The 21,541-nt window shown below is 38.4% G+C and overlaps 4 protein-coding genes, 1 long non-coding RNA gene and 1 pseudogene across 8 annotated transcripts; 2 read left to right on the forward strand and 4 right to left on the reverse strand.

Moving 5' to 3' along the window:
• Positions 1-1,295: 1,295 nt before the first annotated feature.
• Positions 1,296-4,698, reverse strand: LOC9313612 (probable LRR receptor-like serine/threonine-protein kinase At3g47570). Its single transcript, XM_021024527.1, has 2 exons — positions 1,963-4,698; positions 1,296-1,854 (listed from the first exon to the last, which is right to left on the reverse strand). The coding sequence occupies exons 1-2, from the start codon at positions 4,634-4,636 to the stop codon at positions 1,493-1,495; spliced, it is 3,036 nt and encodes a 1,011-aa protein (XP_020880186.1). The 5' UTR covers positions 4,637-4,698; the 3' UTR covers positions 1,296-1,492.
• Positions 4,699-6,133: 1,435 nt separating this feature from the next.
• On the reverse strand, positions 6,134-9,552 carry LOC9313613 (probable LRR receptor-like serine/threonine-protein kinase At3g47570). Its single transcript, XM_002877499.2, has 2 exons — positions 6,773-9,552; positions 6,134-6,677 (listed from the first exon to the last, which is right to left on the reverse strand). The coding sequence occupies exons 1-2, from the start codon at positions 9,450-9,452 to the stop codon at positions 6,316-6,318; spliced, it is 3,042 nt and encodes a 1,013-aa protein (XP_002877545.1). The 5' UTR covers positions 9,453-9,552; the 3' UTR covers positions 6,134-6,315.
• A 1,074-nt stretch (positions 9,553-10,626) lies between these two features.
• Positions 10,627-14,838, reverse strand: LOC9313614 (putative receptor-like protein kinase At3g47110). 3 transcript variants are annotated; one of them, XM_002877500.2, is made up of 3 exons: positions 14,745-14,838; positions 11,342-13,987; positions 10,627-11,234 (listed from the first exon to the last, which is right to left on the reverse strand). In XM_002877500.2, exons 2-3 carry the CDS (start codon positions 13,983-13,985, stop codon positions 10,888-10,890), a joined length of 2,991 nt encoding a protein of 996 aa, XP_002877546.2. In that variant the 5' UTR covers positions 13,986-13,987; positions 14,745-14,838; the 3' UTR covers positions 10,627-10,887. The 3 variants fall into 3 exon arrangements, with proteins under 3 accessions (XP_002877546.2, XP_020880184.1, XP_020880185.1); XM_021024525.1 differs by having other exon boundaries at positions 11,342-14,394; XM_021024526.1 differs by lacking the exon at positions 14,745-14,838 and having other exon boundaries at positions 11,342-13,674; positions 13,760-13,846.
• A 93-nt stretch (positions 14,839-14,931) lies between these two features.
• LOC9313615 (zinc finger CCCH domain-containing protein 42) lies at positions 14,932-16,462 on the reverse strand. Its single transcript, XM_002877501.2, has 4 exons — positions 16,205-16,462; positions 16,011-16,120; positions 15,731-15,918; positions 14,932-15,608 (listed from the first exon to the last, which is right to left on the reverse strand). Exons 1-4 carry the CDS (start codon positions 16,375-16,377, stop codon positions 15,129-15,131), a joined length of 951 nt encoding a protein of 316 aa, XP_002877547.1. The 5' UTR covers positions 16,378-16,462; the 3' UTR covers positions 14,932-15,128.
• Positions 16,463-16,785: 323 nt separating this feature from the next.
• Positions 16,786-18,181, forward strand: LOC9313616 (annotated as a pseudogene).
• A 946-nt stretch (positions 18,182-19,127) lies between these two features.
• Positions 19,128-21,231, forward strand: LOC110228747. Of its 2 annotated transcripts, none has more exons than XR_002332288.1 (4): positions 19,128-19,690; positions 20,135-20,335; positions 20,432-20,777; positions 20,851-21,231. It is a non-coding gene; the product is annotated as an uncharacterized LOC110228747 (long non-coding RNA). The 2 variants fall into 2 exon arrangements; XR_002332287.1 differs by having other exon boundaries at positions 19,129-19,690; positions 20,432-20,772; positions 20,851-21,230.
• The last annotated feature ends 310 nt before the right edge of the window (positions 21,232-21,541 follow it).

Here is a 21,541-nt window from a genome sequence, read left to right on the forward strand (position 1 = left end):
GCAAAAAATATTTTACCTAGTGGTGATAATAAATTGGCTCACAACCCTATAGAATGCGAGACATTGAGATGGACTCTTGCCTTCTAGATTCTTGCCATCTAAGTCGAGTAGTTCTATCTAAAAAATTGGAAAAACAATTTCATTAGTCTTTACGACTTTTCTTTAGTCTACACAATAGACTCAAAGATATCAATGTAGAAATTGACCAATTGATTAAGAATTATAGCATCTCATGACCTTGGTTCATGTTCCTTGCATCTGAAGAATTCTATGAAGCTTCTCTCTTGAGCATCACTTGCCATGATCCCGTCTGGAACTACTATTCTCTTCATGACCAGTTTTTAATGCTATCTGGTCATCATAAAAATAATCGATTGCAAGTGGCATTGCTCATATCATGACTTGATTAAAATACACAAATAATCAAATTCTCCATCAAAGTGTTTTTTTTTTCCTCCATTCAAACATCCTCAAATGTTACAAGTTACTTAATTAATATTAACCGTATAATTGATTGATTACAGTACTCACTAAACACATTTACCATTTCAACATGGAAATTTCTAATTCACTTTCTTGCAAGAGGAGCTCCATAAACTTTTAACCAAAAAAGAGAGGTAAATGTTACAGAATTATAAGGATCACTCATATAAAGCCTATTCCATTGTAAACACTTAAGCGTAGTCTCTATTGTCCAGATGTAGATATATGTCTAAGCAAATGGATCATCTTACCAAATACAGAGATAGTCTACATGAAAATTTATGGCCTAATCCATACCATACAATTACATAAATGGATTTTTTAAATTTATTTCTGATAATAGCATGAGAAAACCATAAAATTATCTCATATTGTAAGACAACATTATACTTGGGGCCTTGACAAAACTAAATGGGTTTATATCTTATCTATTCGGAGCTATCGACCCAAGTCTTGTTAGGCAAGAGGATTTACAGAGTATCTGTATTGGCATTACATGTCTTCCCAGCCAAGAAACTGCAAATTGTAAGTCTTGTATCCAAAACCAAGATAGAAAAATCCAAACAGCAGGAAACAAGAAAAATCAAAACAGTAACAAAAAGACGAGGAAGAGATCAAAGGACAGGCCGTAATTGCTTCCCAGTGGGTTTAGGTTTAACGAGGAGTCCAGTGATGGGTTTTAGATTTGCAGCAACGGGGAGGGTTCAGGGTTTAAGACAATGATGTCTTCTTTACTCGAGTCACTGAGCTCGAGTTGACGTCTTGTGTAATATATATGATTTAACAAAGTAGAAATATGTGCTCAACAGCAATAGATAAACCACAGCTACTTCATTTTTGCCAAATGTATTCTTATCCCAAGAAAATTTAAAGCAGAAAACACAAACATTCAATCTTGTCTGAAAACAACAGAGCATAAACAGAGGGGAAAAACAAACCACAGTGTATGAAAGACAATATGATATTATATAAGTGGATGGCAAAGTTTGTAGGAGAAACCATAAACACTTCAACGTCTAGCTGTTCTTCGGGTTTTAAAGAACCTCTCTCTGATTGAGATTAACTCCTTGGCTGCTTCACTCGTTGCCAACCGGTTCATCGGAGATTCTTCACAACACCTAAGTCCCACATCCAAAATCACTTTCAAACACTCCACTACAGGGAAACCAACTCTGAGACCACTATGAAGAATCGATTTGTCTGCAATGTCCAAAACTCTTTCTGGCAAGGCTGATCTGGTGTAGCTGTGTAGGGTAAAGCTCCCCTCAAATAGCTCATTGGTTGGTCGTTTTCCTGTGAACATTTCCAAAACGAGAACCCCAAAGCTGTATACATCACCGTGTATTGATGGTTGTCCTCCCATTCCATATTCTGTACCATATTTCACACACAAAAAAAAAAAACAAAAACAATACTGTAATGAGAACAGAATACATAAATATTCTTTATTTTAACATTCCAGATGTGTAATAGTTTTACCTGGTGCGGCATACCCAATGGTTCCTCTAACACCAGCTGAGCTTAGTTGGTTGAAAAAGGACTCCTGATCAAATTTGAGGAGAAGACGAGCCAGACCAAAGTCGCTAACATGGGCAGTTAGATCATCGTCGAGAAGTACGTTGCTTGGCTTAAGATCACAATGAGCTATAGGCTCATGGCAATGAACATGAAGATAGTCCAAAACAGAAGCCACGTCTACGGCAATGTTGAGCCTTTCACGAAGTGTCAAGGTTCTTGAGGGCCTGCGAATCTCTTCGATTTCCTCTGGGTGCAGCCACATATCCAAGCTTCCATTCGGCATGAACTCGTATATGAGAGCTCTGAATTCATTTCCTTGGAAATCAATACTAGCACAAGCTGTCAATAGTTTCACAAGATTACGATGCCTTATATCCTTCAAGGATTCACATTCTGCCATAAAGCTCTTCATCGCTCCACGTCTCTCCATGTTTAGAACTTTCACTGCAACAATCTTGTTCTCCTCCGGGAGTAATGCCTTAAACACAGTACCAAAACTGCCTGACCCAACCATGTTGCTCGCAGAGAAGCCATCTGTCGCATTTCGTAGATCTCCATAACTTATCTTCTCATGGAATATCTCCAATGTAGAAGCAGCTGAATTATTGGTCTTCTGGTTCTTCTTTCTTTTTCTGAGCCAACGTAGAGAAACTATGAACAATAGCAAAAGCAAAGTTATGCCTACGATAACCCCGATCGCAACTTTCTTCAAAAGAGATGGATGCTTTGTCCCCATTGGTGGTGCTTGGGCAATACATGGCGTTAGTTTCAGTTCCTTGATGCCTCCACAAAGATTTTTGTTTCCATATACCAAAACTATAGTAGAATTCTGAAATTTTCCTTTTGTTGGTACGCTTCCCTCAAAATTGTTAATGGATAGATTGAGATATTCCAACTTGGAAAAAATTTCAAAATATCCAGGGATACTTCCAGAGAGATTATTGTTAGACATATCATCTCTTTTAACACCCACCAACCCTTTTATATTTGGAATGATTCCATCAAAAGAATTCCCTTGCAGATATATTTCTTCCATCGAAAGACAGTTTCCCAAAGTCTGTGAGAGCTCCCCTGATAATTTATTATCCGATACAGATAGTAGAACGAGATTCTGTAGTCGTCCAACATCGTTTGGAAGAGTGCCACTGATAGAATTACTTGGCATGCTGAGGGTAAGAAGGTGTGAAAGTTGCATAATTTCCTTAGGTATAGTCCCATTCAACTTATTATACCCAATCTCTAAATGTAGCAGTTCACTGCAGTTACTGAGACTTGGAGGAATGGTTCCTTCAAAAATGTTGTTGGACAAACGGAGTTTTTGTAACCGAGTGAGGTTTCCTATAGTAGATGGTATTACTCCTGACAATTTGTTTGAGCTGAGATCTAAAACCCCAAGTCCAAAGAGATTACCAAGAGAGGTTGGGAGTGGTCCAGATAACATATTTTCGCGCAACCCAAGCGTTTGGAGGCCTAAGAGGTTCCCAATATCCTGAGGAATTCTCCCAGAGATGTGATTATATTCAAGGAGTAAATCGGTGAGTTCCGCGGACAGATTGGTAATGGAAATAGGAAAGTCACCCCCAAGCCTATTCCCACCAAGCCCTAATTTCTCTAGTTGGGTGCAGTTAGTTAAAGAGCTGATGAAGTCAAGATCTCCAAAAGAGTAACTTCCCAACGAATTTCTACGTAGAAGTAACCATTGCAAATTTGGTACTTTTTCGAAAGTAGGAATACTTCCTGTCAGATTGTTGTCATTCAGTCCCACTTTTTGAAGAGTCGAGATATTGGAAAGTGTTGTTGGAATGGAACCGGTGAAAAAATTCCCTCCCATATTTAACTCTTGAAGATTTGGTAGCAGAATACCAAAACCAGGTCTAAGACGACCCGAGAAATGATTGAAAGCCATATATAAATTTTCAAGTGAGGACATATTGTAGATTGCGGGAGGAAAAACGCCTGAGAATTGGTTAAAAGATAATTCAAGAATCATCATTTGACTCAGCCTAGCTACATCATCTGGAATTTCTCCTTCCATATTGTTTCCTCCAAAGCTAGCTCGTATGAGTGATGTCAAGTTTCCTAGAGATGCAGGAAGCTTCCCTTGTAGGTTATTCTCACGAAAATTTAAACTAACTAGGTTCGCCAATGACCCTAGTTCTGAAGGAACACCTCGTCCAAGAGGATTTGAAAATAAATCAAGGTCCAACAATCTAGAGCAGTTAGACAAAGTAGTTGGAATCCCTCCTCCCAGATAATTAATGCCCATATACAAGTATTCAAGTCTAAATAAGTCTCCCACCTCTTGAGGAATGGTTCCACCAAAAGAGTTATTAGAGAGATCAAGATATATGAGGAATGAAAGATTACCAATAGATGGTGATATCACTCCGCCTAATTGCATTCCTCGGAGGTCCAAACTAGTAACTCTCTTGTGTTTGCGGCCACATTTAACCCCCTCCCAACTGCAGAGTGGGAATGAATGATTCCATGAGGATAAGAAAACTCTTTTGTCTTCAGAAACTTGAGACTTGAATTCGAGCAACGCTTGCGTATCAGTTTTATCGGTAAAACCATGTGCTTCAAGTAGCATGAGAGCATTGAAAGCAAGTAAAAGAAACAGCCTCATGCTTCCCATTTTTTTTTTTGTTGGTTAAAAGCTTGTGGTGCTTCTCATGTTTCGCAGGAAAGTGAATATATATAAGAGACGAATCAATTGCAAAATGCCTTTAAGGCTTCAACTTGTGGTGAAAATGCAACTCGAAGCAAAATAGGAATAATAAATTTGCTCACAACCAAAGAGAAAACTGCCAGATTTGTCCAAAATGGCATATATTCTTGCCGTCTTGACTCATATAATGCCGTGTAAGTCAAGTAGTCAACTGCCTAAAAAGACAAATTACATTTCACTAGTCTTCACAACTTTTCTTAGACGTCATGTGGTGTTAATGTGTTAATTTATTAGACAAAATTACATTTCATTTCACTAGACATCACAACTTTTCAAAAAATAAACCACTGCTACGTCATTTTCGACTGGGATATTTTCGTTTTTTTTGCCCTAGGAAAATGCTTATCAATTGTTAAAGCTGTTAACACAACATTCATCTTGTCTACAAATAATAATAACGGCATACTATGAAAGATCACTACATAAATTAGTAATTTATACACAATTCTTAAATGGAATTTATAGACCAGGTCAATAGGATTGACTTAATATGAAAACAAAGCGGTTTAACTCTTTAATTCGCTTAGGACAGGAGAAGCAAGCATAACACTATTCCATAGTAAGTACTATTAGGAGGGCCAGAATCACTTTAAAGACCATTGAGCAATGTATACCACTATCTTATCCTTTGGCAGTCATCTCTCTCAGTATCATGTGTTCTGGATCTGATCTATTTTTCTTTTTCTCTCCACACTTTTCTTTGAAATTACCACACCTAAAGAACCAGAGAGAGTAGTACTTCTTAGAACTTCATGTGCAAGAAACGCAAAACCATTAGATTTGCCACTTCCCTTGAATCGGAAAAGAATGACATCACTAACTTCTATAAGTCCACAAACTATAATATACAACAAAAAATCCACGACATGTTTAATTCTTTTTTACGAATTTCCCTTAGGTCTCTGTTTTGACCCCTGTTTTTGGTTTGCTCTGTTTTGTTTCCCTCTTTGTTGACTTTATTTGTTGACCCCAGTACTCGTTCTTATTGGTGGCAATGCTTCCTTTTTCTCTTCACAGTTCTTAACTTCTTATGCTAATGTGGAAACTTCGAGAAATTTGTAGGCGAAAATTGGGGATATCTCTTTCATTTTTGGTCAGATAGACAAAGTTAGAGAAGAGTTTTTGGAATGAATTAAGCAACAAGGATTCATCAATGTTAAAGATAATATTGTTATCGCGTCTTGGTTTTCCTTTTACAGTATTAGATCAGAACTCTGGCGTCTCTAGTCTCCATCAATGTGCTGGATTAAACACTTATATGCATGAAGCTTGCCTCAGGATTGAGAAAGAATGCAGGTGAGATTCACTGAGTTCTCTAACTCATATTGGATGACGTTGGGATATAAACAAAATGTGATTGGTGTAAGTCAAACAAATCAAACGAATGAAGTTTAAGCTGAGAAAAAGAAAACAGTAACACAACCATTCATTATTTTGTAACAACAATATTCATATTTTGTCTGCATATAACACAAGCATTCATTATTGCAAGCCTTCTGAGTAGTTTAATAGAGACAAACCACAGATTATACTAGACGATATTATATAGGCCTCAGATTAAGCCTTTTAAGTGGGTTGCAAAGTCTTCAACGTCTGGCTGTTCTTCTGGCTTTGAAGAACCTCTCTCGGATTGTGATTAACTCCTTTACAACTTCAGTCGTTGCCAGACGGTTCGTCGGAGATTCTTCACAACACCTAAGTCCCACCTCCAAAACCAATGTCAAGCACTCAGAAATAGGGAAACCGATTCTGAGACCGCTGTGAAGAATCGATACGTCTGCAATGTCCAACACTCCCTCTGTCAACGCCGACTTGGTGTAGCTGTGCAAGGTGAAATTTCCTCCAAATAATTCATTGTTTGGTCGTTTTCCAGTTAACATTTCCAAAAGAAGAACCCCGAAGCTATACACATCACCGTGTATTGATGGTTGTCCTCCCATTCCATATTCTGCACCATGATTCACACAAGACTACAAATTTGTAATAAAAAAAAGAATACAAAAAATTTCTTCATCCAAACATTGCATATGTGTAATAGTTTACCTGGTGCAGCATAGCCGATGGTTCCTCTAACACCAGCTGAGCTTAGTTGGTTATAGAAGGACTCCTGGTCGAATTTGAGGAGAAGACGAGCCAGACCAAAGTCGCTAACATGGGCGGTTAGATCATCGTCGAGAAGGACGTTGCTTGGCTTAATATCGCAATGAACTATTTGCTCATGACAATAAACATGAAGATAGTCCAAAGCAGAAGCCACGTCTATGGCAATGTTGAGCCTTTCAAGAAGTGTCAAGGTTCTTGAGGGCCTACGAATCTCTTCCACTTCCTCTGGGTGCAGCCACATATCCAAATTTCCATTCGGCATGAACTCATATATGAGAGCTCTGAATTCGTTACCTTGGAAATCAACACTAGCGCAAGCTGTCAATAGTTTCACAAGATTACGATGCCTTATATCCTTCAAGGATTCACATTCTGCCATAAAGCTCTTCATTGCTCCATGTCTCTGTAGATTTAGAACTTTAACTGCAACAGTTTTGCTCTCCGTCGGGAGCAATGCCTTAAACACAGTACCAAAACTGCCTAATCCAACCATATTGCTGGAAGAGAAGCCATCTGTCGCATTTCGTAGATCTCCATAACTTATCTTCTCATGGAAAATATCCAACGTGGAAAGAGCTGAATTATTAGTCTTCTGGTTCTTCTTTCTTTTTTTGAACCAACGTAGAGAAACTACGAACAATAGCAAAAGTAAAGCTATGCCTACGCTAACCCCGATCACAACCTTCCTCAAAAGAGATGGATGCTTTGTCCCCATTGGTGGTGTTTGCACAATGCATGGCTTTAGTTTCAGTTCCTTGATGCCTCCACAAAGATTCTTGTTTCTAAATACAAAAACTGTAGTAGAGTTCTGAAATTTTCCTTTTGTTGGCACCCTTCCCTCGAAATTGTTAATGGATAGATTGAGATATTCCAACTTTGAAAAGTTTTCAAAATATTCAGGTATACCTCCAGAGAGATTATTGTTTGATAAATCAACTCTTTTAACACCCATCAACCCTTTTATATCTGGAATGGCTCCATCAAAATAATTTCCTTGTAGATACATAACTTCCATCGAGAGACATTTTCCCAAAGTTTGTGGAAGTTGTCCTGATAAGTTATTATTCCCAAGTGATAGCTCAACAAGATTTTGTAATCTTCCAACATCGTTTGGTAGAGAGCCGCTCAAAGAATTGCCTTCCATGTTGAGGTGAACAAGGGTTGGGATTTGCATAATTTCCTTAGGTATTTTCCCATTTAACTTATTATACCCAATCTGTAAGTCGAGCATGTGACTACAATCACCAAGACTCGGAGGAACCATTCCTTCAAAACTATTGTTAGATAGATTTAGTTTTACTAACTGAGTGACGTTGCCTATAAAAGACGGTATCTCTCCAGAAATCCTATTTGAAAATAAAATTAATTCCCCGAGTCCTACGAGCTTTCCAAGAGAGGTTGGGAGTGGTCCTGTTAATAGATTGTCTGCCAACAAAAGTGATTGTAGGCCTATGAGATTTTCAATATCTTGAGGAATGCTTCCATAAATGAGGTTTCCTTTAAGGTTCAAAACGGTGAGTTCTGCGGACATATTGACAATGGATGTAGGCAAGGCACCCCCAAGCCTATTGTAACTCACAGATAACCCATGCAAATGGGAGCAATTAGTCAAAGCATCAAGAAATTCAAGATCTCCAAAAGAGTAACTTCCCAAAGAATTATTAGCAAGTTCTAGGTAATGCAAATTCTGTAATTTTCCAAAGTTGGGAGAAATACTTCCTGTCATCCTGTTTTTACCAATTCCAAACATTTCCAGAGTTGAAATATTGGTAAGTGTTGTTGGGATGGCTCCTGTTAGAAAATTTCCATGCAGAGATAACTCACGAATGTTTGGTAGCAGATTACCAAAATCAGGTTTCAGGTTACCCGAGAAACCATTACCAAGGAGGTATAAATTCTCAAGTGAGGACAAGTTGTAGAAAGCGGGAGGAAAAACGCCAGAGAATTTGTTCATTGTTAATGTAAGAGACACCATTTGACTCAGCCTAGCTATATCATCTGGAATTTCGCCTTCCAGATTATTATATCCCAAGTTGAGCACTATTAGAGATGTCAAGTTTCGTATAAATACGGGGAACTTTCCTTTGACGTCGTTTAGACCAAGATATAAATAGAGAAGCTTTGTCAATGACCCTAGTTCTGAAGGAACACCTTCTCCAAGATTGTTTGAAAATAAATCAAGGTACAACAATCTAGAGCAGTTGGACAAACTGGCTGGAATCCTTCCTCCCAGATAATTAAAGCCTATAGCCAAGTATTTAAGTCTAAACAAGTTTCCCATCTCTTGAGGGATGATTCCACCAAAAGAGTTATTAGAGAGCTCAAGATATATGAGAAACGAAAGATTACCAATAGATGGTGATATCACTCCTCCCAATTGCAATCCTCCGAGGTCCAAACGAGTAACTCTCTTGTGTTTGCGGCCACATCTAACCCCCTTCCAGCTGCAGAGAGGGAATGAGTTATTCCACGAGGACAAGGCATTTCTTTTGCCTTCAGAAACTTGAGACTTGAACTCCAACAACGCTTGCCTATCACTTTCACCGGTAAAACCATATGCTTCGAGTAGCATGAGAGCATTGAAAGCAAGTACAAGAAAGAGTCTCATCATGCTTTTCATTTTTTTTGTTGGTTAAAATCTTGTGGTGCTTCTCATATTTTGCAGGAAAGTAAATATATATGAGGCGAATCAATTGCAAATGCCTACTTGTGATAATGCAACTTGAAGCAAAATAGGAATAATCAACTGCTAGACTTTTCCAAAATCAAAATGTAAGTCAAGAAGTCAACTGCCAGACTTTTCCAAAATGTAAGTCAAGAAGTCAACTGCCTAAAAAGACAAAAGGACACATTTACCTTCATGATTTTGCTATCGGCATCATGTGGTGGCTGGATTATCGGTCCCATATGATGGGTCTGGAATCTGGAAAATTAGCTTAAAACACACAAGCATGGAACATTACGATCACACGGCAGTCATCTTTTGTCTGAAAGCACACAACCTATGTTGCATGGAAACTCCATCCGAGGTGCGTTTCCCGTTTCGGAAACGTTTCGGAATCGGAAACTCTTGGAAACGCGTGGAAACGTCATGGAAACACGTTTCCTTAAAAAGTCAATTTGGAAACGCGATGGAAACGTACGTTTCCATTTTGGAAACACATCGGAAACTTAATTTTTTCTTTTGAAACATAAACATTAATTATTTTAAAAATATAAGTATATATTTGATATTTTTCTTTAAAAACTTAATTAGTATGAAGAATATGTAACACTTATTTTATTATTTGTGATGATGATATATGGTCTTAATTTTTGATTTTGAGTGTTGTTATCATTATTTTAGTTAGACTATTTAATATTTTTATTAATGATTATGTTATTTAAAATATATATTTAATATTCTTTTGATGTTTAATATATATATATACGTTTCCAAAACGTTTCCATTTCGTAATTTTTTAAAAAATCCGTTTCCACGTTTCCACACGTTTCGCTTCCGCCTTTCCGTTTCCGTTTCCATGCAACCTAGCACACAACCTTACTTTATGATATTCAGCAATCATACATGTGACAAGCCCTTTCGTTGCTTGCAAGTTGCAAACTAATGACAAAGCAAGGGAAGACGAAAGCTCTTCAACCTTTGTTTTTCCATGGTCAGAACCAATAGCTTGAGGAGAAGGTGCTCGCAATTATTCTTCCATTGACAAAGCTAGGGAAGACGACAACACACGTTACACTAAATAATCAATTAATTTACACTCAATTAATCTAAGGTGGGTCAACACAGCCACTAACAACAAAGGTATAATTCATTCCAAGTCTCGAGTGTCACGACAAACATAGAATCACCGTTACAGAATGAAGAAGTTTATAAAACCCTGAGGTCTTTTGGAACCATGGCACTGGTACAATAATTTAAAACTACAAACCATTCACTAGAAAACTCGTACATTCATATAAATACAGACACATCTAGATAAGAGATATATATACTTGTGTACCTATATCTCTTTGCTTTAATAATCTCTCGTACTACAACTCGTTAGGTCTCCTCATCTCCGAAAAAAACTCTCTCTGATAGAGACCAGCTTGCTTACAGCCTCGGCCATTGATATCCGGTTCACCGGTGATTCTTCTGAACAACTAACTCCAACCTGAAACACAAGGGTCAAGCATTCGACCATATTGAAATGCTGAGCGTATGCACCACGGAGAATAGATTTGTCTGTGATATCTAGTGCTTGTCGTTTCGGCAATGCTGATTTAGTAAAACTATGGAGAGTTAAACCGTCCACGAATAACTTATTGGTGGGTCTTTTTCCAGTGAAAATCTCCAATAGGAGGATACCAAAGCTGTACACGTCGCCCATTATTGATGGATGACCTCCCATACCATATTCTACAAAGTTCAATAATAACAACAATAAGACTAAAGAATATTAGGACGTCTCTGCTTGAGATAGATACCTAATAATGGTTCTAAATTTTAATGTAAAATACGCATACCTGGTGCAGCATATCCAATGGTTCCACGAACACCTGCAGAGCTGAATTGAATATGGAATGTATCCCGATCAAATTTTAGTAGGAGTTGTGCCAAACCAAAGTCGCTTACATGAGCAGTCAAATCTTTGTCAAGTAGAATATTGCTTGGCTTAATATCACAGTGGGCTATAGGGTTGTGACAATAAGTATGAAGATAAACCAAAGCCGAAGCAACATCTATCGCAATGTTGAGTCTTTCAACAACGGTCAGGGTTCCTGAGGGATTGCCAGTTTCTTCTATTTCATCCGGGTGCAACCACATGTCCAAGTTTCCATTAGACATGAACTCATAAACTAGAGCTCTAAAATCATTTCCTTCAAAATCAGCACTTGAACAGACAGTAACCAACTTCACAAGGTTGCGATGCCTTATACCTCCTAATGCTTCACATTCTGCAATGAAACTCTTTGCAGCTCCACGTTTGCAGAGATTCAAAACTTTAATGGCAACAGCCTTGTTCTTAGACCCAAGAAATCCTTTAAACACAGCCCCAAAGTTACCCGACCCAATCAAATTGCTGGAAGAGAAGCCACCGGTTGTCTTGTAGAGCTCATCGTAACTTATCTTTTCATAAAACGATTTCACTGGGGAGAAAGACCGATCATTCTCATTATTGTTAGCTCTGACACTCTTCATTCTCTGTTTGTACCGGCATAGATAAACCACGCACAGACATAGAAGGAAAAGTGCTGCCATACCTGCACTGACACAAATGGTGATTATCTTTCTGACTGATGAATGTCTTCCTGGTAATTCTACAGAGCATGGCTCAAGCTGTAATGACGGGATGCCTCCACAGAGATTTATGTTACCAATGACCGATATCGCACTGGTATTACGAAATACCCCTTCCGTTGGCACAGCTCCTTCGAAGTTGTTCACAGAGAGATTCAGGTTCTGCAGTTTGGAAAAGTTCGCCATATATTCAGGTATTGTACCAGAGAGATTGTTCTTCGACAGATCTAGGAATCTGAGGCCAGTCAACCCTCTTATATCTGGAATGGGCCCAAAAAATGAATTCCCTTGCAGCAAAAGGAATTCTAGTGAGAGACAATTCGCCAAGGTCCGTGGAATCTGTCCTGATAGTTTATTGTATGAAACGTCTAGAGCTAATAGAAATTTAAGCTTTCCAACATCTTCTCTCAAAGGGCCAACCAACAAATTAAATGAAACATTTAAGACGACAAGAGATGGAAGTTCCATAAGCTCATGGGGTATGCTGCCATTCAACTTATTAGTACCGAGGTTCAAGTCTAGAAGGTAGCTGCAACTTCCAAGACTTGAAGGGATGCTTCCTTCAAAACTATTGTTAAGCAAATACAGGTATGTTAGCCCACTGATATTCCCCAAGGAAGATGGTATCTCTCCAGACAGTCCATTTGAATAGAGCAAGACTTTTCTCAGTTCAGAAAGTTCTCCCAATGAGGGAGGAAGTTTGCCTGTCAACAGATTTTCGCCCAAGTCTAATGTTTGCAGGCTTACGAGATTCCCTATGCCATGAGGAATACTTCCAGAGATGAGATTTCCACCAAGGGAGAGCTCAGTTAATTGGGTGGAGAGATTGGCTATAAAGACAGGTAACTGACCGCCAAGTTTGTTGAAGCCAAAACTCAAGTACTGCAACTGACTGCAGTTAGTCAGTGTACCAAGAAAATCAAGATCACCAGAAGAGTAGTTTCCCAGAGAGTTATTATTAAGGCCTAGCTGTAATAAATTCTGAAGTTTCCCAAAACTCAATGGTATCTTTCCAGTAAGATGGTTAGACGGAATATCAAGCTGTTGAAGAACTGAGATATTGGAAAGTGTCTCTGGAATGGTACCCGTGAAATTATTTATCCCCATATATAGTATTTGAAGGTTAGGGAGAAGAGAACCAAAGTCAGGCCTAAGGGTGCCAGAGAAACTGTTGCCGGTAATGGACAGGAAAATTAGTGAGGACAGGTTGTAAACTGGAGGAGGGAAAACACCATTAAACTTGTTTAATGCTATTCGGAAAAAGACCATCTGTTTCAGTCTGGCTAAACTCCCAGGGATCTCTCCTTCTATTTGGTTATATATAAAATCGAGCATTTGGAGTGATGTCAGGTTTCCCAATGAGGCAGGAAACTTCCCTGTTAGATTGTTTCTACCAAGAGATAGAATGACAAGCTTAGACAGCGAACCGAACTCAAAAGGCACGCCTTGTTCAAGATGATTTGATGATAAATCAAGTGTAGAAAGGCTAGAGCAGTTCGACAGAACAACCGGGATCACCCCTCCAAGAAAATTATTGCTCATGTTCAAATATTGAAGCCTGAACAAGTTTCCAACCTCTAAAGGGATGGCACCACGGAAAAAGTTGTCTGCAAGATTTAATGATCTAAGAAATGAGAGGTTACCGACAAAGGGAGAGACTACACCAGTTAGTTTCAGTCCTCCAAGATCCACACCAGTTACTCTTCTGTGTTTGAGGCCACACTTAACTCCGGTCCAGCTACAGAGAGGCAGGGAGTCATTCCACGAGCCCAACACAACTCTACTTGTTTCAGAAACTTGAGACTTGAACTCAAGCAATGCTTGTTTATCAGTCTCCTCCGTCAATCTGATTGTTTGTGCACAGACCATATCTGAATGTTCAAGTGACACAGAGACAAGTAAAGCAGATACAAGAATCAGCCTCATAACAATACAAGGAAACCCCATGGGGTGTAAAAGCTTCTTTTTTTTTTTCCTAAACTAAACGGAGACAAAAAAAATTCTTTCACAACCAGGATGACTGTTTGTTGAGATTATGAGCAAATAAAAATCTTGAGGATTTGGTTTCCTATGCAATAATGAGGAATATATAGCATACAAGCCTTTTAGAAACTGGCAAACAAAGTAAGGATATTCCAAAACCACAGGACTTGCAGCCTGCGGTATGCAGATTATTCTCAATCCTCGTTGACTTTGAGGGTCAAAGTCCAATAGAGCAATGACTTATTCTCATGTTGCCTCAGATAATTTATTCACTGCTTCATTTCGCCCAAGTCAACTGTCAGACGCTTGTCAACAAATATATACTTTAGTTTTACCAAGGAAAACTTGATTAATTAACACTAATAACAACGACCATTCTTATAAAAATGTAGCTGAGGCATGTTTGTCAAGTTCTTAGCAGAGACCATGACATCAATGATTTCGATATACACCAACTAGCTTTTACATCGTTTTCAGCAAAAACAAATAAAATAATAGCGCGTTTAATTCAAAAATATATTAATCATATCTAGCAGAAGAAAATTCAATTCTCACTATATAATACAGTAATTTATACGCAATTCTTTGTTCAGTTTTTTATAGACAAAGTCAATAGGAATTGAAATGAAAATATTTGCAGTTTACCTCTTAATTTGCATATGACAGGAACAGCAAGCGCTGCACTAATCCATCCATATTAACCCGTACAAGGAGAGCCATAATCACTCATCCCAGTAGACACCTAAGTCTGTAAGCACAGGTTAACACAGCCACTAACAACAAAGGTATACATGAGATAGCAAAAATCAACAAAGGTAAATAAACCAAAAAGGATATGACGACTTCTTTCATTCCACACAGTAAAATCAACATGTCTCCGGTATCACGAAAAACATAGAATCGCAGTTACAGAATGAAGCAGTTTATAATAACCCCAAGGTAACTATCTTGAAAAGACAACAAAGCTCATTTCCACAGACACTAGCTAAAACTGAAAACCATTGAGTATGCATACCACTATCTACCCTTTTAACGACGGCGATCTTCCCTTCTTGAAGAATCCCTATATTGCCTTGTGGACGTTTCTGATTGCCTACTTGAACCTTTTCCCTCCCTGTCGTTATGATCTCTTCTAGATTCTGCCTTCAATTTCTCCCAATCACGTGTTCTGGATCCCTTGTCCTCCCTTATATAATTATAATCATTTCCAGCATTGTGACTTCTAGATCGCGAATCATCATACGGTCCTGATCTCTTTTGTTCCCTCATATCATAAGCATCTCTTGACCTTGGCCCCATATCCTCTCTTTCCACTCTTTCTCTTTCTTTAGGGCGGCCATACCAGGCATCTCCATCACCCTTTCCTCTGTAACTTTTCTCTTCCGCATCAGATTTGAAATCTCCTCGATGGCCAAAACTTGTACCACCCTTTTTAGCACCATTAAACTTGTCATGATCCCACCTGGAACTTCTATCCTCTTCATGACCCCAACCAGTATTTGCAGCTCTCTGTCCATTAAAAAAAGGGTTTACTTCTATCAAGCATTTATCAAAATCATATGTTGAAATAATAAGAACAATATCATCCAAATAATTAGCTCATATACGAGAGTTATCCCGCACTTACTTACTTTTTCATCGTGGGAAAATTTGCAAGAATCACCACGAGTACATTCTCCTCTCTGAAACGCTCTGCAAACACCACGAGCCTCTCTATTCTGCCGTCGCGTCTCTTCATCCTCTTCTTCATGCTTTTTGTATTCCCTACAATGGTCCACCTTAATAGTCCGCCCCAACACAAGAGCTCCATTCAGATTATCTACAATCACCAACAAAAAAACACAATTACAAATTCCAAAACCTAAAGAAGTAAAAATCCACATGAAAACAATGTACAAGAGTTTCACTAACCAACAGCAAGAACGGTACTTCTCTGATCTTCATAAGCAAGAAATGCAAAACCTTTAGACTTCCCAGTTCCCTTGTCTCGAATAAGATTGACATCAACAATTTCACCATATCTACAATTCCACAAAACAAAAAAGCATGAAAAACAAAAAACCCATTAAGAAAAATTGAAACTTTAGAAACGAAACAACACTTACTGTGAGAAGACAGCGAGGAGATCACCTTCGGTGAGATCGAACGGTATGCATCCGACGTAGACATAGGCAGAGTTTTTGTACTTAGCGTGCCATGAAGCTTCTTCAGAAATCCCTAAATCTGATTCCCTAGCGTTTATCTTCTGTAAATTCTTCACCTGCGTCAATGGATTCATCCTTTCAAATTTCTCTTCGTTCGTTGCCGAATAGTTGACGGAACCCTAAAACTAGAAAACGAGATCGAGAGATTAGCCTGAGCGGGTCGGGTTTTTAATGACCCGGATTGAGGCCCATTTATTTTATCTGGGCCGAGCAGATCTTGTTGCGTCATGATGATGATGTATTAGTTTTAAAACATTTTTAAAAATTCTTAAACTTCTTTTGTGTTTGTAATTTTGTATTGACAACTCTAAAATTTTGTTGATTTTGTGGTATGTTGTTTTTGTACTTAAATTTGGTTCAGTCATCTTCCTATATATTTTCCTCTTTTCATTTGAATCTTTAATTTGTCTATGTTTTTTTTTTTTTGAAAATTAAGCCAAATTATATTACGTATATTTTTCTATATAGATTTAATGTATAATATCATTTTTACATCTTTTAATTAGGTTTTGCAAGGCTAGTTAAAGGGTTTATTATTTTTAGGGTTTTGTACAGAAACAAAGCTTTCGTACTTGAATATTTGCTTCTAGGCGTTTAAACAAGACAATGAAGTTGTGTATTCGGCTACTGTGCATCAACCAGAAGAAAATTTTGGCTAAGAAAGGGAACCGAAGATGGTTAATGTCAAGAAAGACAAAGTTACGTCTAAATCCTACACGGATCTACATTCCTCTTGATCTCCAAATTAATACACTCTTAAGATTGCCTGTGAAGTCTTTATTGAGATTTCGATGCGTCTCCAAGCTTTGGTCCTCTATCATCACCACTTCACCAGCCAATATTTCAAAAAACAGCACTTGAACATTACATCTTCCTCAGCTCCTCCACGTCTCCTCATTTCTTTTCAGGACTTTCACGGTAAAAATCTTATGTTAGTCTCGTCGCCTAACCCATACGTATCTTCCTCTTCCTCTTCTTCATGTTGTGTACCCTATAAAGATCTGAACGTCTTTAAAATAAATGGGAAACTAGTGTATAATGCGGTTCGGGGCTTGATCTGCTTAAGTAGATTAAGTGTGGGGATTTGTAACCCTAGCACAAGGCAGCTGCATATTTTTCCCCAACTCAAGTACAAAGAAGATCCAAAAAATTCTCAACGCCCCAATTATTTTGTTGGGTACGATTCTATTGAAGATCAATACAAAGTGCTAGCAATTGATCGTTTGCATTGGAGAATGGAGCATAAGATTCTGTTATTGGGAAGAGAAGAAGCTTGGAGAGAGGCTCCATGTGTTGCATGTCCTCATGTTTCTCATACCTCGGGGATGTATATGAACGGAACCCTGTACTACGGGGCGTCTCGGACGGATATCGATCCCCCGAATAACAATTCTATAATTGTTAGTTTCGATGTTAGGCTTGAAACGTTCAACATCATCAATGTACCAAGCAAAGTTCTACCAATGGGTTATGAGAATATGTGGCTTGCTGAACGGTGGAGGAATCTTACAGATAAAACTCTGATCAACTACAAAGGAAAAATTGGTGTGGTCGAGAATGCACGTGAGGGTAGTTTTCGAATGTGGGTTGTGGAAGATGCTGAGAAAGAGGAATGGTCCATGAACACTTTTCATTTGCCTGAATCTGCTGTTGGCCTTGACTTCAAGGTCGATCATGAATGCCTTTTATACAGGCGAGATTTGTCTGGTTCGAAAAGAATTAACTGACCCCTTTTGTCTTTTCTACTAGAATTTGGATAGGAAAAGCATGAGAAGTGTCAAAACTGAAGGACTGCCTATATCCAAGCTTAAGCGAGTCCGTGACCTTTATGTGACTGTTTCTGATCATTATGAGAGCTTCATGTTCTTAGAAACCTGAAGTTAATTAAGGTTTTTCTTTCTATATATATGCTTGTCTTTTTATTTTTTTGGGTAATTAGTGTGTGATCCGGGTTTTAAAACTCCACTAGTTCTCCCAGGGTGACTGTAACCGTCGAGTAGTCCACTTACAGATTTTTTTAATGGGTAGCATGACATTTTTTTTTTTTGATAAACCCTATCGGCTATCCGGTCGGCCCCGGTAGGAACGCACCGAGGTGCTACATAGTGGACTGGTCCACCGTGTTAACGGCTAGGTCCTTCGGGCTACCACTCTGCCTATCCCGAGTTTGGAATGCCTTCCGACTAAGTGCCAGGAGGTAGTCAGGCCGCCTGCATTTCTGACTACCAGGTAAACCAATTGGGCCAAAGCCCAACTGACAGACTACCCACAATAATGTTGATAACAGCAGGTGGAGTCGAAGCCAGGGTGGAGGGAATTTCACCCAAACAACCAGAGCCCACCAACCACTCGCCCACCACCATGTGGGTTAGCATGACATTCTTTTGATTGGCTAATTGGGAGTGATTTAAATATTTCTGCGTTTGAAGGGAATTGCCAGAAATTAAACAATGTATATGCTTGTTTATTTATAGAACTTAAATTTTGTTTTGAGAAGCACGATTAATATTTAAAGATTCCAACTTAAAATCATATTCGGCCTGATCCTTTAGACTTTTCAAAATATGACAGAAGTAAAATTGAAGGAAGCTTCAAAATGGTATATATGGACGATCATGCGATTAATAGTTGCAATGGTTTCTTCTTTTGTGTTTAACAATGTTAAAGAAGAGATGACAATGAGTGGAATCAAGCGATTATTTTGGTAACTTGTCCACAAACATTATATTATATAGGAGAAATTAAAGAAAAAGAAACGAGAGAGAAAGAGAAAGAGTTTTTTTTATTTTGTTGTTTGATATTTTAGTTTGGTTTTTACTTTGTTCACTACAAGAATTGTCGAATCTGGCTACGGCCTGGCTTAGGAAAATCCGTTGCCAGCAAAATTAGCTACGGATATGGCAACGGATGGCGACAGGCCAAAACACGGGAATTTCGTAGCCATATATGTGGCTATTTCATTGCAAATTTGTAGCTACATAACTATGACGGAATCTGTTGCTGTTCTGTAGCCAAATAGCTACGCTTTAGATAGGGTCTGTCCGTCGCGAAAATTTTCCACATGTAGCTAAGACTAGCGACGACAACTTTGTTGCTAGCTGGCGACGATAGCGATAGCGATGATATTTCTCTCGCTAATGAAAATAAATTCTGCGTGCGAAATTTTTGAGAGATATTTCAGTGACAAACTTTTGATTCCAATTATTTTATTTCCTTCTTCGTTCTTATATCTCTACTTCTCTTCCATTAGATACCCAAACCCTAAATCTTCTATACCCATCTCCGTCGCACAATTTATCTCTCGCTCGCTCTCGTTCTCTTCGTCTCATTTCTCAAACTCTCCTTGGATTTGCTCCGTTCCCTGGTCTCGAGCCGCCTCTGCTTCAAGTTCGTTTCTTCAAGCAGATCTCTCGTTTGCATCACACTCTTTTGTTTTGAGAATTTGATGGTCATTAGACTGAAATCGTTGTTGTATGTAGATTCGATTTAGGATTTGTGGTTGTTTGAGTATGGTCGGTTCTTATAGCTTCGTCTCTGTCAATTTTGAGTTCTGTCTCTGTTGATTTTGTCCTTATAGCTTCATTTCTTAAAGTTTGTGGTCATTTGAGCTTGGTCGGTGTTAATTTTGTTCTTATAGTTTCATCTCTAACAATTTTGAGTTTAGTCTCTGTTAATTTTGTTCTTATAGCTTCATCTCTTATAGGATTTGTGGTTATTTGAGTTTGATATGTGTTAATTTATTAGCTACGTCTCTTTTGATTTTGTTTTGTTCTTATAGTTATGGTTTGGTCCTCTTTATATATGTCTAATGTTTGTTCTGTTTCTTTAAAGATATGATGACAACACGTAGTGGTGGATTTCCTACAAGAGGTTTGGATAGACGAGGCTAGTTTCTTTGAGGCTGGTGCATCATAGGTTCCATAATGTCCACTCCCCTCCAAAGAAACTCTAGTTGATCAACGAGCTACTAAACGCGCCGGCACTATAAAACCAACCGTGTCTCCATCCCCACAAGAAAGGCCGTGCACTTTGGTAAGATCTCATTTATTGTAAAGTCATTGTTTTTGAACAATCGTTTGATCTAATACTCTAGTTTACTAACTTTATTTTCTTTGTTTATCTTTATAGGTTCTCTGTAGACAATGTGGTAAAATATGATATTAAGTAGACTTTTACTAATGATTTTGAGGGTCCATGGTGGAATCTTGGTGTGGTTCCGCAAGAGCAACAAGACAAGTGGTGGTCTGATTTTGTGGTGAGATTTAACATCAGCAAGGGGAAGAGAAACAATGTAAACCAAGTTTGTTTCGCATATCTGTTGGAAAATGATGTGGGAGCATTGGGATACAGAGAGTACAATTCTTGTTAGCAAGACTAACTCAAAGAACAGCAAATCTGAGCGAGATGGAGATCGAATGCATCAAGACATTTCTTGCTCAAAACCATTTGCTAGGAATTAATACGAATTGGTAAGGTAAATATCTCTACTTCTCTCATTTGCTTTTTGAATACCTCTAACTAATGATATTTACTAACTATTGAGTCAGGTGAGGAGCCGGCGATCATAGATTTGCTGCGGAAGACTCGCATGAGAAAGGATGGAACTTACATGGACAAACGTGCAAAGAAGATTGTCGAGAAGTTGAGACAAGGGTCCTTTCCCAGCTTTCTTCCAACAACACTGAGGATGGCTGCCACCAAGAGTCTAACTCACAAGCACCAACTATCCTTATGAAAGATCAAGCTTTTTATTCGGTAAAGAATTCTTTATTAGTCAGTTTTGCTCATTATGTATACTTGTATAATGCATATATTGCATGCTTATTATCTTGAATATTTGTTTTGTAGATAGTACAAATGTAATACTCAACTTCTTAATTAATTAAATTATGTTAAAACCAAATAATTCATTATATTAGATATAAGTAAAGATCTGTAGCAAAATCAAATTTATATCTGAAGCCAACGCAGCCACTAAATATTTGTTGCTAATCGCAGCAAAAGTTAGCTACAAACGGTTCATTGTTAATTCTTTGGCTAAATTAGCCACGCCTTTGCTGTTAAAGCTGTCGCTAACATCCGTCGCCAACACGCAACGAAAGCTCTGTCGCCAAAAACGTTGCTATGTTAACCACTGATATTCCGTAGCTGATCTCGTCGCTAGTAGCTACGGAATCCCGCAAGCTAACCCGTAGCCAATTAGCAACGGATAGATACGGATGTTGATTAGCGTCGACG

The sequence above is a fragment of the Arabidopsis lyrata genome, assembly GCF_000004255.2.
Source record: "Arabidopsis lyrata subsp. lyrata unplaced genomic scaffold ARALYscaffold_5, whole genome shotgun sequence".
Lineage (NCBI taxonomy): Eukaryota > Viridiplantae > Streptophyta > Magnoliopsida > Brassicales > Brassicaceae > Arabidopsis > Arabidopsis lyrata.

Bases quoted from the DNA above. Each gene is read 5' to 3' on its own strand.
- LOC9313612 (XM_021024527.1), bottom strand. From the start codon at position 4,636: ATGGGAAGCATGAGGCTGTTTCTTTTACTTGCTTTCAATGCTCTCATG. The intron at 1,855-1,962 runs GTAAAACTATTA...AATATGGTACAG, and splicing joins CATTGGGTATGCCGCACCAG to AATATGGAATGGGAGGACAA.
- LOC9313614 (XM_021024525.1), bottom strand. From the start codon at position 14,063: ATGGGGTTTCCTTGTATTGTTATGAGGCTGATTCTTGTATCTGCTTTA. The intron at 11,235-11,341 runs GTATGCGTATTT...TGAACTTTGTAG, and splicing joins CATTGGATATGCTGCACCAG to AATATGGTATGGGAGGTCAT.
- LOC9313615 (XM_002877501.2), bottom strand. From the start codon at position 16,377: ATGAATCCATTGACGCAGGTGAAGAATTTACAGAAGATAAACGCTAGG. The intron at 16,121-16,204 runs GTAAGTGTTGTT...GTGGAATTGTAG, and splicing joins CTCCTCGCTGTCTTCTCACA to ATATGGTGAAATTGTTGATG. The intron at 15,919-16,010 runs GTTAGTGAAACT...TGGTGATTGTAG, and splicing joins AAGTACCGTTCTTGCTGTTG to ATAATCTGAATGGAGCTCTT.
- LOC9313613 (XM_002877499.2), bottom strand. From the start codon at position 9,452: ATGAAAAGCATGATGAGACTCTTTCTTGTACTTGCTTTCAATGCTCTC. The intron at 6,678-6,772 runs GTAAACTATTAC...ATCATGGTGCAG, and splicing joins CATCGGCTATGCTGCACCAG to AATATGGAATGGGAGGACAA.